This window comes from Centruroides sculpturatus, unplaced genomic scaffold, assembly GCF_000671375.1.
Source record: "Centruroides sculpturatus isolate CEXI.00-Female unplaced genomic scaffold, Cexi_2.0 scaffold1599, whole genome shotgun sequence".
NCBI classification, from domain to species: domain Eukaryota; kingdom Metazoa; phylum Arthropoda; class Arachnida; order Scorpiones; family Buthidae; genus Centruroides; species Centruroides sculpturatus.
Genome location: NW_019385861.1, coordinates 19,197 through 33,371, shown reverse-complemented (window position 1 = coordinate 33,371; position 14,175 = coordinate 19,197). Strand labels below are relative to the sequence as shown.

General features: G+C 31.5%; 1 protein-coding gene across 3 annotated transcripts in view; it reads right to left on the bottom strand.

Annotated features, from left to right (window-relative positions):
* LOC111642584 (sec1 family domain-containing protein 2-like) overlaps nt 1-14,175 on the bottom strand; it is a 72,885-nt gene that overhangs the window by 50,960 nt on the left and 7,750 nt on the right. For all 3 annotated transcript variants that reach the window (XM_023388941.1, XM_023388940.1, XM_023388942.1), the window contains exon 3: nt 13,711-13,938. In XM_023388941.1, coding sequence (XP_023244709.1) covers nt 13,711-13,938 — 228 coding nt within the window. The remainder of the gene's footprint in view (nt 1-13,710; nt 13,939-14,175) is intronic.

Here is a 14,175-nt window from a genome sequence, read left to right as displayed (position 1 = left end):
TTGAACTTTGGAGACATCATTAATATAAATAATTTTTATGGCCGTTGAATAAAAAATGTTTCTTTCACAAGAAATGTATAAAATTAGTGCTGTATTAGACTTACGGTACCTAATTTACATACTGTACAGACGATAGTAAACTCAACTTACTGGCCTAAACTCTTAGTAGCGTAGCGCTGGACGGCGGAAGGTATATATATAATTATAATAAAGTTTAATAAATTAAGTTAATATATAATTATATGTACAGTACCTAATTTATATATAATTTATATATAATACTGTACAGACGATAGCAAACTCAATTTACCCACCTAAACTCTCCGTAGCTTGGCGCTGGACGGCGGAAAGTTAGTTCGGCTGCCCGATGATGTTTTATCGAATTATAGGACTTTTTTTACCATGTTTGTACGGATACCGTTGCAATTTTTTCGCCGTCATATAGGAATCCGAACTATAGGAACTCGTGTTATAGGGGGTCGACTGTACTGTACAGACGATAGTAAACTCAACTAACCCCCCTAAATTCTCCTTAGCGTATAAGTATATAAGGCTGCTCGTCCACTATTAGTCCAGATTCGACCAATCCTGTCGCGAAACGAGTTGGCGATGACGTTTTACCGCATTTTTACGAGTCTCTTTTAGCTACTTTATACGAATACGGTCGCAGTTTTTTCGCCGTGATATACGAATCCGCATTATATGAACTCGCGTTATAGGGGGATCGACTGTATTAATTTTAATTAATTCAAAGTACGTTAAAATATGAAAATAATCGCGCAATATATATTTATATTTTAGAAAATACGAGGGAAGCGACGCTTCCACCGCTTCCAAGGACGGCACGCCACTTCCGGGTTCAGTCGTAAAACCCCAAAAATGATCTGTCAAAGGATGATCTGTCCCTCACCATCCGGCCACCACATTAGGTAGATCTGACCGAGACCATAATGGATTAGATAAAAAGACCTTTTTACAAGTTAGGGCTTATATAGCGTAAAGACTTTAAAAAACCTATAATCTACATGATTTTTAGTGTCTAAATGTCCTAGCTTTAGTAATATGAACTAGTGTGTGAATGATTTTAACAGTTTTTTATTTTTCCGATATTGAGGATAGTTTCAAATATTATATATTTTATGTTTCATCAATAAATGTATCATGAGTCTAAAGGTAAAATTTATCATTTTAGCTAAACAGAAAGGGGTCGTTCATTAATTACGTGTACTGCACAGTATAGAGGAGGGAGAGGGTTGCAGAAAGTGCGAAAAGTTCAACTTACATTCTATATACAGTATTACTATATAGGCTATAGAATAAGTTTCATTAGTTGTATCAATCATTTGTCTACTGTTACGTTATATTTTATAAGTACTTTATTACAATCAAATGCCTGATTATTTAAGCTGAATGATTGTTACAAAAAACTTCGATCAGTGGATAAGAAAGGTAACTTACCATTCTAGATCTTTAGGTGGGTTCCTTTAGCCTTTTGTGTTTTGAGGAAAAGAAATACTGTACATAGANACAAACTTTTTCATTATTTAATTCGGTGCACGCTTAAAGTCCAGGCCTGGCACACTAACGCGAATCCGCGTAAAGTACCCGTTAGGGAACGGCTATTTTCCGGCACACAGTAGTGTCGATAATCGTTGGAAAGTCGGAAAAATAATATAGTACTTTACATTTTTAATAAAATCAGTTTTTAATTTTTTGGAAAAACTCTAACAAAAATGTGGTCCAATTCACAATCTAACTTAAACATTGATGAACTTGTTTTGATCCAGGAATACAACATGCCATCATAAAATAGATCTTCATATGATTGCCAACAGTTGCATTAAAATAATTGTTTAAAAACTAAAATGAATGTATTAAACATCAAATGTAAAATTAATTTGATCACTGTTTAATTAATAATATTATAATTGAAATAAATCACATTACAAATGACATTGACAAATAACTTCTATTTTGAAATGTGATATCACAAGGATGTTTCATGATTCAAATAATCATTTTTATTGAGCTGAGAAAGTGAAGCTGATTTCTTTATATTCAAATGTCATTTGATTTAAATAAACTCCTCCAAAACTGCTTGACTGATCTTGATCAAATTGATATGGTCGTCAAGTCCAGGAAATATTGAGAAAAAACTCAGTCATAGGCTTACACCGAGATTTTGGGTTCTTAGGCTAGGACTCCACTACCGTAAAAACGGCGTAAAAACCCCTTGCCNTAATAAAATATTGTGCAATTATTTTCATATAATTAAAATTAATATTTATTTATTTTTTAGAGAATACCAGGGAAGCGGCGCTTCCAACGCTTCTAATGACGGCACGCCACTGATATACAGGGAAGTGTAAAAGTAAGTATACAGTTGAGAATCTGAGAAATACAAATGTTTGGTGTTCACTATTATTTTTATTATCTTTTATTAGTTTTGTGGAGTGTTGTGTTTTGAATAAACAAAGAAATACAGACAACACTAAGAACAAAGATAATCATATATTAAAACTAGGAATACAGCCAGAACGGGGTCGTAGGGGAAATATACATACAATAAGACTAGTTGTCTTCAGTCCAAGTTCTCACTTTTCTCTTTCCTTTTCACTCAGTCCATCATTTTCTCCCTCCTACCTTCTTTTACATTCCTTATATACAAATCCTCCTAGCGTCCCCTCGTGTTACATTCCAAAATACAAATTAGAAAAATAAAATACAGACAAATATTATAACACGCGAATATTTACATTGACATAATGTTACTAATAATAAACATAAATAATATTTTAGTATGAAAGAAACATCACATTTAAGCCTTTGCAAAGGGAGGGAGGGAAAAATGGTGGGCACCACCACAGTTTGTATTCCTTATTTGTGATTTAATTTGTACATAAAAATAAATGTTTTTTCTTCCTATTTCCTCCCTATATTTTTTTTTCCCATAATAACAACTGTATACCTACTTTTGCACCCCTCTGTATATTATTATTTTTATATAATAAAACTAAATTTGATATTTAACTTTATTATAAAAATATACAATAAATATCTTTGAGTACATCTTATCAGTATAGTGATAATTTTAAGTATACATATCTTAAGTATGCTGTATTAATTCTAAATATAATTTTGTATCAGAAATTTTGAATTTGTTAAATCATTAATTTTTCCAATAATTTTCAAGAAATGATCACTTAACAATAACTTTTTTCTTAACAATAAGAGAAATTAAATTTTTAAATAAAACACAATGCAGCTCAATCCTCACAGCAAATAATAAATCAAAGAAAGGAAAACTCACTGAGCACAGTGTTAATAGTTTTTATATAAACATAAGTTCATTGAAAGCGCTAGCTATATTGCTAGTTTTTTCAATGAACTTATGTTTGTCATCATCAGGTAAACAGAATTTAAAACTGAATACAAATGTTCTAACATGAGTAGAACACACATTACTTAAAATTACAAATTATGAATTAAAAACTGTTACAAGCATGCTATAAACTTCAATTATGCTCAATGTTACGATGTCATGCAGCACATGCAAGTTAATGATGTGACAGATGTAAATCACTGATTATATAGAGCAACCTGCTCAACATATGTGACATTAGACATTTGTATTCAATTTTAAATTCTGTTCACCTGATGACAACAAACATAAATTTATTGAAAGTGCTAGCAATATAAAAACTATTAATGCCATATTCAGTGAGTTTCCCTTCCTTTGGTTGTAAATAAAAGTTTTCATCAATATAAAATTTGATTACAATGTGAAAAATTCTTGTCATGTTAATGTTATGTCAATACTAATGAATACAGTTTAATTCAGAATGCTACTATAGTATTAATATATAGTATATCATCATTATCATGGTTGATCATTGTCAATCCACTGTCGGTTGAAGGTCTCCTCTAATCTTTTCCATTTTTCCATTCAATGCTTTGGTTTTCCAATTTACATCAACCACTTTCCTTATTTCTCACTCCATTGTACTGGGTCTTTGTCTTAGGCATTTGATCACTCATGAGTACTAATCTAGGATATCTGTAGTCCATCTATTGTCTTGTCTTCTAGTCAGCCCATTGCCATTTTGAATATTTGACCCTCTCAATGATATCATATAACATTTGTTTGATTTCTTATCCAGATGATTTGCTTTCTGTCTTTTCTTGTAATGGCCAGCATGCATCTTTCCATATTTCTTTGTGTTGTCTGTAGACTCTGTATTGTTTTGCTTGTTAGTATCCATGTTTCTGCTCCATAGGTGAGTGCTGGTAGGACACATTAGTTGAATACTTTTCTTTTTAGACAGAGTGGATGATTGCTTTTTAGAATTATGCAATTTTTCCAAATGTACTCCATCGAATCCTAATTCTTGTTTATTTCACTCATGATAGTGTTATCAATATTGTATAACCATTGTTACGTTTAACCATTGTATTTCGTCTATCCGTTGTATTACATATAACCACTGTAACTTGTATCCTCTTTGTAACACATATAACCATTGGTCTATGGTTATCTGCTGTTTTATGTTTAACCACAGTACTATGTAATTCCCTTGTAATAAGAATTACCCTGTATATTGGATGCATTATTTATTGACACCTATCAGCTCTTACAGTAAATTACCACCTTTCTCTGGCCTCCTGCTGTTATGGTGGTACCTGTAGATCGGCCCCACCAATTGGTTATTGTCGCGTCTAACCCTCTTGTATATTATCCACATACAGTCCTTTCTGTATTATTTGCATCCCACCATTGGTTACTGGCAGATGCTCTGTGGCTCTCCTTTCCTCCCTCTTTTCCTTCTCATTCCCACACCACTTCACTCTACTTAGCCATACCTATCCCCCTTTCGTTTCCAAGGCTATACCATTGAGTCAGACCTTTCCTTTAACATCCTAACAATAGTTATTTCTTAATCCAAGCAAACATAATTTTATACTTTCTTCAATCTCAGTTCTGTTTGTCATAATCTTCTTTTTCATAGTAAATTCATTACATATTACTTTTGTCTTTCACAGATTTATCTTCAATCCTACTTGAATGCTTGCCTCAGGTAGTTCTTCTAATTCATTTAGGTTATTGGCAACGATAACTATATTGTTTCCAAAGCAAAGATGACTCATAAATTCCCCATTAATTTTAATCCCTTTCTTGCTCCAGTCCAGACTTCTGAAAACTTCTCCAGTACAGCAGTGAACAGTTTTAGTGATATTGCCTAGTTGTCTGACCCTTTTTCCAAGCCTAATCTTTTTCTTTAACCAAATAGATGGTTGCAGTTGCTTTATTATAGATCTTCCTGATTATATCAATGTATATGCTTTCTATGCCACTAGAATCTAAGGCTTTCACTTTCACAAATGGGAAAACACAGTAAAAAGCTTTTTCAAAACCTACAAAGACAAAACAAAATGATAATTCATACACTTTATGGTGTTCAATGAGTTCTCTGATTGTTTGGATGTTATCTACTGTGCTAAATCCTCTTCAAAATCCTTCCTGCTCTCTTGGTTGAACATGGTCCTGTTTAGATTCAAGTCTGTTTGTCATTATTTCAGTAAAGATATTATTATATATTGGACAAAGATCTGTAGATTTTTTGTTTTTTCTCTCCTCCTTTTTGAATATGAGAACCATTTTTGCATTGTTCCAGTCTTCTGGTACATCAGTCTTCTTGAGGCACTGAGTAAAGAGAACTGCTAAAATACTAGCAAAATCTTCACCAGCTTCTTTAATAAGATGAACTGAGATTTTGTCTTCTCCAGGAGATTTTCCCTTTTTTGTGAATTTTATAGCACTGTATNCTAGTTTTACATTTTAGTTTTCACTAAAAGCCGAATAATAATTTTATTTTAATTAATTTAATTATACCTAGGGCTAAAAGCAATTTCTGTACTAATTTTATGTTTACTTTGTATTGTGAGATTAGCTGGGGGCCAAGGAGGCGATCCCTAATGACCACTTAATCAGGACAGGTTGGTAAAACCCAATCTCTATGTCTGTTGGATGGTTAGGATGGCTATTACTGGAGTGGGGAGATCGCGAGTTAGTCAGTAGATGTCTCAGTTACCGAAAGAATAGGCAGCTAGACAGGTTTAAACATAATAAACAAGAGTTTAAGATATATATATACATCCTAGCATAGATATATATATATATTGATGTATCCTAGCATAGATATATATATCTATGCTAGGATACATCAAGAATACACATACATAACTAAATATAGTGATTACAGGCAGATATTATCTAATATTACTAGAAGTGTGGCGACTAGTCTCTTTCCTATATTGTGAGCACGTAATTTCTTGATGAGAGAGAGTTTACAATTGTTCTAACAAAATACCTCGGATAGAGAACCAATTAGTCAACCTTGGGGTGTATTGGGTCATATCAGTCTTCATATGGAGACAGAGAGATGGATCGGTCGCTTCTTAGAAAGGTTTGGACGAGAGACTTCTTGCATGGAGGTCTAGGAATATGTCAAGCTTTGGGTCCTCTTCTATGGTAGTGTCGATGTCAAATGGATCCGAGGATGTCCGATCCTGGCTATGTCCACCTCAGATATGGAGAGAAAGGAGCCTTGGTGAATTTGCCGTATATGGCGACTGATGATGTTCACCTGGATATGGTGTCAGATAGAGTCCACCTTGACTGGAGTTCCGGTCGCCCTTTTATCTGCTCTCGCCTGGGAAAATAGTCATGTGATCGAATGTTTACTGCCGAACCTGCAGGTGTGTGGTGAAGAGTTACCGTTGATAATAATATGACGTTGACCAACTGCATCTGTCTTGTCCATATTTGGTTCGATGTCTGCTATTGACTCATTTGTCAGTCGACTTTCTCCTTCTCTAACAGGCGGTTGTTATCATTTTACAGTTTGTTGTTAGACTTCTCTAACCTTTGTTAACAGAAAGTGCGTCATTCACTCCGTTTTCAAGTAATGTTGTTTTAACGATTATGTTAGGGATTAAGTTGAAATTATTTAAAAATTAGGTAAAACATCTCTAAAATCCTGGATTTCACAGTATCATGTATTTTGGTTTATATATTCTTAGTGTTGTACTCCCGTAGGAGTGGTGCTCTTATTATAATTAAAAAAAAAAAAAAAAAAAAAAAAAACATAAAATGTGTAGCACTGTGGTAAAGGTTGAATATTTCACATTGTTATTTTATTGTATCGCAATTGTTTCACATAACAATCGCGAGTGTACAGTACTCTCACGCTGCAAGAGAATTTACTGCAGGTGGTAGCAACGTATTATTTTTCGTAGAATTCCTCTGTAAAACAATGATATATTTGAAATCCAGTGCAGAAATCGCTTCACAACATATCAGTTGAGGAAAATTACAAAGCCTACAGTACAACTGTTATATATTTTTGAAAAATTCAATTAAAAAAACGCATTTATCTGCTGGAAACATACGCCACAAGATAAGAGTTGTGTATCAGACGTAAGCCGTATTCATTATTATTCGGTAAACCAAAACACTGTAAACTAAAAAAAAAAAGCCGTAACAAAGGCCCTTTTTGCCAGGCCTTTACGAGTTACATAAACAGGAGTTTTATTATATTGATCGCTCCCGAAATTCTAAGTTTTGGAAACATCTATTATTAAGGTCTCTTCTAAAATAAAGTAAGAGAAAACGCATGATTACAAAGCATAAATTTCTACTCACCATCATTAACTTTCTTCTGTGGCATAACGTTTTCCCTCATAGATAGTTCCCAAAATTTTTTTCCAATTTCAGCGTAAAATTTTTCATCTTCTTCGGCTGAATTTCTTGCTTCATGACTTTTTCTTCCGTGTACGTCGACGCTCATGATTCTCTTGAAAAATTACGATCGATGAAATATCACAACCACAATGGACGAATGCCGGAACGGGAATGACAGATTTCCGAAGTTTGTAACTAATACCACCATAGTATCGACATCTGGCGGTGTTAACTTAAACTATAATTATTTTGTTATCTAATGATTAATGAGATTTGTTTTAAAATTTTAAAATAAATAAATGAGTAAACATTTTTGTAAATTTAGAATCATTTTAAAATATTAGTTAATTAGTAAAATTTGTGTCTAAACAAGTATAAAAGGTTAATAAATATTTGAAGACAAAGTCCTCCCAAGAAAGGAACCTCCATTTATTATTTTCGCATTCTGGACTATACAATCTTGGCGACTGACCTTTCATTGTAGGCTGCTGGCCGCCAAAAAGTCCTTTTAANAATTTGTTTAGTCTAAAAAATTGTTATAATCTTTGCATTTAAAAGTAACTGTTGTTGAATGATAAGTTCTAAAAACAAGAAAAAATAAATTCATAGCTCTTATAATTGACTGAAGTTATGAGACTAAATTAACTTTTTTCTGACAAAAAGTATGTGAAGATTATCATTCAATTAATTTTTATACAGAAGTATAACAATTAAAATATATATATGAGCTATTTTGACTATATACTACACCAGGCCTGGCCAAACATGGGCTGCATGCGGTCCATCATGTTAAATTGTGTGGCTTGCTAAGTGATATTATGTATCTATTAAAACTTTTGTTTCTCGTTATGTGTATACCAAAATAATTAAATAAATGAAAATTTGCATGCCATTGTTATAATGTGCAAGTGCGAGTACAAACTCTTGGTATAACAATAAAATCTTATTCATTTTGTATTTGTTTTACTTTTTTTAAAAGCATGTTTGCCTAAATTGTGTCCCACCATTATTTTATTTTATTTTTTTAAAAGATATTTTCAGCTCTCCCGACTCCAAAATTTTTCTGATATTTTTCGTTTCGCCATCATAATTTTAAATAATTCGCTATACTATAAGTGAAATAATAGTGGTAATAATAATTTTTATTTTACATTTCAGACGTAACCGAAAATATGAAATGACATTACGTTCGAGAAAGTTAAAACACGCATTTCGTATATTCGAATCAATAAATCTTGTTATATATTCGAATAGGCATATTTAAAGTTTAATTAAATCCATCAGTTTAAGATTTTTATACTCGTATAAACGAAAAGTTTTACAATATTATAACAATTAACTTCGTTTATCGCGTACACAAAACTATGGAATTTTACAACCAAAATATACTAAACGTCACGTGACCGCGGTTAACTGCGGAATTCTCGGAGGATAATGAAATTTTCTAATATAAATCTGTAAAAAATGCAACTAGTTTTTTCCCCTCTGTTTTATTTTAATTACGGATAATGTTATCGATCAATTGGCGAAACAAAGCATCGCCAGCCTCTCGTCCATTTTCGGTTGGTCGTTTTTGCCAACTCTAGACGAAAATTTCGACGAAATTAAAATGGCGGCTATCACTGAGCTCGGTGATAAATGTTTGCATGCGAAAATTTGATAAAAACAAGATGGATCGTAGTACAGAGGACGATAATTATTTTCCTTGTGCGTGATTTACGTTATTCGAGTGCCTCAAATGTCAAACTTAAGTACTGTATACTTGTAAAGACTGTGTATTATGTGTTACGTTTTAAAGACTTAAGTCGACTCAAAGATGTGGAAACATCGACGATGTATCCACCGAAAAGTGTATAAACTTAGTAGTTGACATATTCAATTTCAAAATATAAGACTACATCTTATAACAATATTGAGAGTATTTGTCCTAATTCCATGGACGACGATTGATCTATAAAGGTAAGATTTCCAATCTTTCTATTTAACCTTATAAGCCTTATTAATTCATTTGAACATTACGAATTGTTTAATTATTGTCGTTTTATGCGCTAAAATCGGTTAACCCATGATATTTTCCACAACTTTGACAATGATCATTCCAGCTGTTTTTTATTGATTTTTAACCTACGTCCATACAATTGTTTGTAGAGAATTTTAATTACAAAACTGTTGTTTTTAAACACAATAATCTGTACTGAATTTATTCAATTTGCAAAAGTTCATCTAACTTTTTTACATAAATAATTATACAGTAATATAATTACTTCACTTAAGAGAAAATTGAAAAAAAAAACAGAAAAACATATGCACATATTTTAATTTATAAAACATATATACAGAATACACCGTAGTAATTCCTATTAGTGGTACAGATTTTAATTTGGAAACTAGGAATGAATTTTAGGTGGAGGCTACTTGTATATACAATTTAGCATTGTAATTGTTTTTTTATACATTATCATTACTTATCCTTGTTTATTTTCTAAGTCGAGTGTGATATTAATAAATTAACATTATCGGTAGTAAAGATGCAAAATGGGTATCTTTTATAGTGTAAAACCTGATTAAAAACATTAACCAAACAATATATTTTATTAGAAGTGTTTATTTTATGTTTGTTTATGTAATTTAGTGGTTTGTTGTTATTTATGATCATTAATTGTTTTTGTTTATTGTTATTTGTTTCGTATTTTAAAGTGTGTGTGTAAAGTTTAAATGTATTTGATTGGATACTTATATAGATGGAGNGTAACTTCACTTAACCTGGGTGAATACAGCAGTAACCTTCTTGGCCCCCGAAATGATTGGTGAAGAAAATATGGCCCGCGGGCTATGATAAGTTGGACAGCGCTGCTTATAGGTATTATTTATTCTGTTTTGTCTATTCTTGCTTTGGGTCTTGTTTTTCTCATATTTGTAGAGCATGTTCAACAAAACAAATTTGTAGGCTCTTTCAACAAAATTCAATAATAGGATTTTTCCATTTTTTGTGAACAAGAAAACCCACTCCACTAGTTTTCCCATTATTGTTCCCCTATAGTAGAATACATATCTACTGTTGAGTTCAATTTTCTCTATGCCTTTCCTTAAGATGCCCCAGTTAATACTTGCTAGTTCATCTTCTAGCTCCTGTAACTGAATTTCAAAAGATAAGGATCGTCCATTGTTCATAACCAAAGTCATCATCATATAGCAGCGTGATGTAGCCTGGAGATTCTTGCCACCCTGTCTTCTAGTTGCTGCTGTAACCAGGGACTGAGGGCTGTACATTATTAAGAGAATTTATGGGCAAGGCTAGAGGGAAGTTGGCCGTGATCCACTATGCTGGCCAGCACAGGTTGGAAGAAGCTGATCTGCATATGTTTCCCATGTACTAGATATGGTTACTAAGACTGTAGCATGTGAAGATAAGGATTGGACTTTAAGTCCTTGCACCTAGTCAATTTCTTTAGGGCAGTAGGGCCCACGCCCCACAGGGGAGCAATTCGATTGTTAAGGGGGGCAATTCGAAAATGGACTCATTCAGAGTTTAAGTTGGGAACAGTGCTTTAGGGCAATTAAAGGGACTTCTCCTAGTTAATAAGCAATGGCTATTAGCAGCCCATTAATATATAATATATATATTAATACAGGAGAAATGTTGAATACACTCAGCCTTTCTCTGACCAAAGCCAGCAAATGAGAATTTTGAAAGATGGATCAGTGCTTGACCATGAGACATGGCAATGGAAGAGTCTAGAAGTATATGAAAGCCTTGTGTGGGGTAGACACTAACTGAGCAGAATTGTTTTGTTAGTAATCTATATTCAATCCATGACACACAATTCCATATAGTATTGATAAAATATATACATTTCTCTCAAATATCAGTCATTTAAACTAAAAACAGACAAGCAAAAATAGATAAACTAAAAAGTCAGAGAAGAAAACTGAGTAATGAAAGAATTGTTTTAATAAATTTGTTAAAATTTTATTTTATTTTTTTGTAAATGTATTATTTATTAAAAATAAGTTTTTGTTTAGTTCACATATGGCATTATGTAATTGCCTCAACAAATTAAAAAAATTTTTTTTTTATTGTATTAATTAATTTTTTGTATTTACAGTATTAACAGTTATGTCATGGACATAAGTCATACGACAATAGCATTTTCAACAGTTCAATAGCATTTGAAACAGCTGGAAAAATGGGTGCTGCATGATTTATTGCAAGTACAACTTAATCATATTGATGTGTGCATTTCATTGTACTCGTTATCTCTGAACTCCATTTCTGAATCAAATCATTACTGAAAATGAAAAATGGATATAATATAAGAATATTAAATGCCATCATTAGTGGGTCAGTCCTGGAGATAAAGTGGTACCTCAGCTGAAAGCTAGTCTTCATCAAATGAAAACATTGCTCAATGTTTGGTGGGATATCTAAGGTATGATATATTTTGAGCTGCAGGGAAGGAATAAAACCATCACTGCTGAAGTTACTGCTGAAATCCCTGCAAGAAAAATGTCTAGCATTGGTCAATAGATGATGTGTTCTGTTCTATCAAGATAATGCCCTTCCAGACACAGCTCTAAAAAATTGGTGGAAGTTGATTCGAAAAAATGATACATTCCCATATTCCACGGACATTGCTCCTCAGATTGCCATTTATTTTGGAGACAAAATTATCTTGATGGAATAAACTTCAATTCTCAGAAAGATCTTTAAAATGCAGTGTCAGCATTTTTTTGATTCTAAACAAAAAGAATTTTTCCAACAGGGTATCAAAAAGTTGCATGAAAGATGGCATAAGGTTATATCTAATGACAGACAATACATTTATGATTGAAAAATAAACGTTTTGTAAAAACATTCATCAAAATTTTTAATTATTTTGGATGGAATTTATATTGCAACTTGATAGTTGCATGCCATATAGTGTCATAGGAGCTTTTACCCTCCATTTAAAAAGATTTTGGATGAAAACAAAAACATGTTCACTTAATTTTGACCTTCTTTACATTTTTTCCTCCAAAATTTTAGTCTCATTAGTTTTAAAATATTCATGAATATAACTGATCGACATAAAAACTTTTTAAATATTGATAAAAATATTCATGTTTTAAATTATTCATTGTAAGAATATTTTCACATTGATTTCATTAAAATTAGCTAAATATTTCTGTATGATATAGTGAAATCTTGCTTGTGATGTTCAAATTTGAGGGCTAATTTTGATGAAGTGCCAAAAAATTTTTTTCAAGAACAGGTGGTATAAAAAAAAAATTCAGGAATTACTGAGATATGATTTAGTGAATACTATCAGAAAATTATAAATAAATATCAATTAGAAATAAACAAGATAATATCAGAGTAGAACTTGTCCATTTGACAAGTTCTAGTCTGATATTTTAAGATCTGATATTGAATACTTCTATAGTTAGCAATATTTCATTACCAGTATTTATTTTACACATTTCAATATTTCAGATTGCACAAGTCAACGAATATGATTTTAAGTTAAATCATTACTGGTAGTGGTTTGACTATACATAAAAATTTTCAATTTTTATGTATAGTCAAAATGGATGAGATGATGTTTTGCTATTCAATTAAAACAAATTTTTACACAAATAAAATGCAAAGTTAATTCATTTTAATAAATAAAAATATTCTTAATCTATTTAATCTTATTAAAAATTTTAATCTTATTAAATTTTAATCTTATTAAAAATTAATCTATTCATTAATTAAGTATAAATTTTTATAAAATTTTTATCTATTTTAAATTCTGAATAGATTATAATTCTTTTTATAAACTTCTTATATTCTGAAAATGTTGTTATTTTTTTAACATGAAAATAGTATCTGGAAAAATAATTTATAATTACTTTATTTTTCATATTAGTCTTTAAAATCTATAAATCTTTATTATAGATAGTGAATAATATACTAATAATAAAGAAAATTAGTATAAATTTCATACCATATTTCCCATGTAATTTATTAATTTTTCTTCTAAAGAGTAAAATAAATGCCTTCCTTCTTCAGTGATGGGTTTTCTTTCTGAATAAGCAAATTCTGGTACAGTTGTGATCACAATGCAATATATAAAAGAGCTAGATTGAAGAATAATTTGTAGAGCATGCAGTTCTTCTTCAAGTAAAGGAGTTGTAATGATAAAAACAACTTTGTTTTCCATTTCCTCTCCTCTCTATAAATGGAATACATAAATATTTAACATTAACTTTTTTGTAAGGAACCAAGTCTGAGCTTTATTTTTATTTTACTTTTATTTTGCTTTCATTATATTTTGTTTGGGGCTTATGTTTAGTTAAGACGAAGGTTTCCTCACCATTCACCTTAGTAACTTAAAAATAGAAGAAAAACCAACTCACCGACGAAAGAAAAGCGCCGTAGAAAAACTCGCGCACACTTGCGCTTCCCAAGC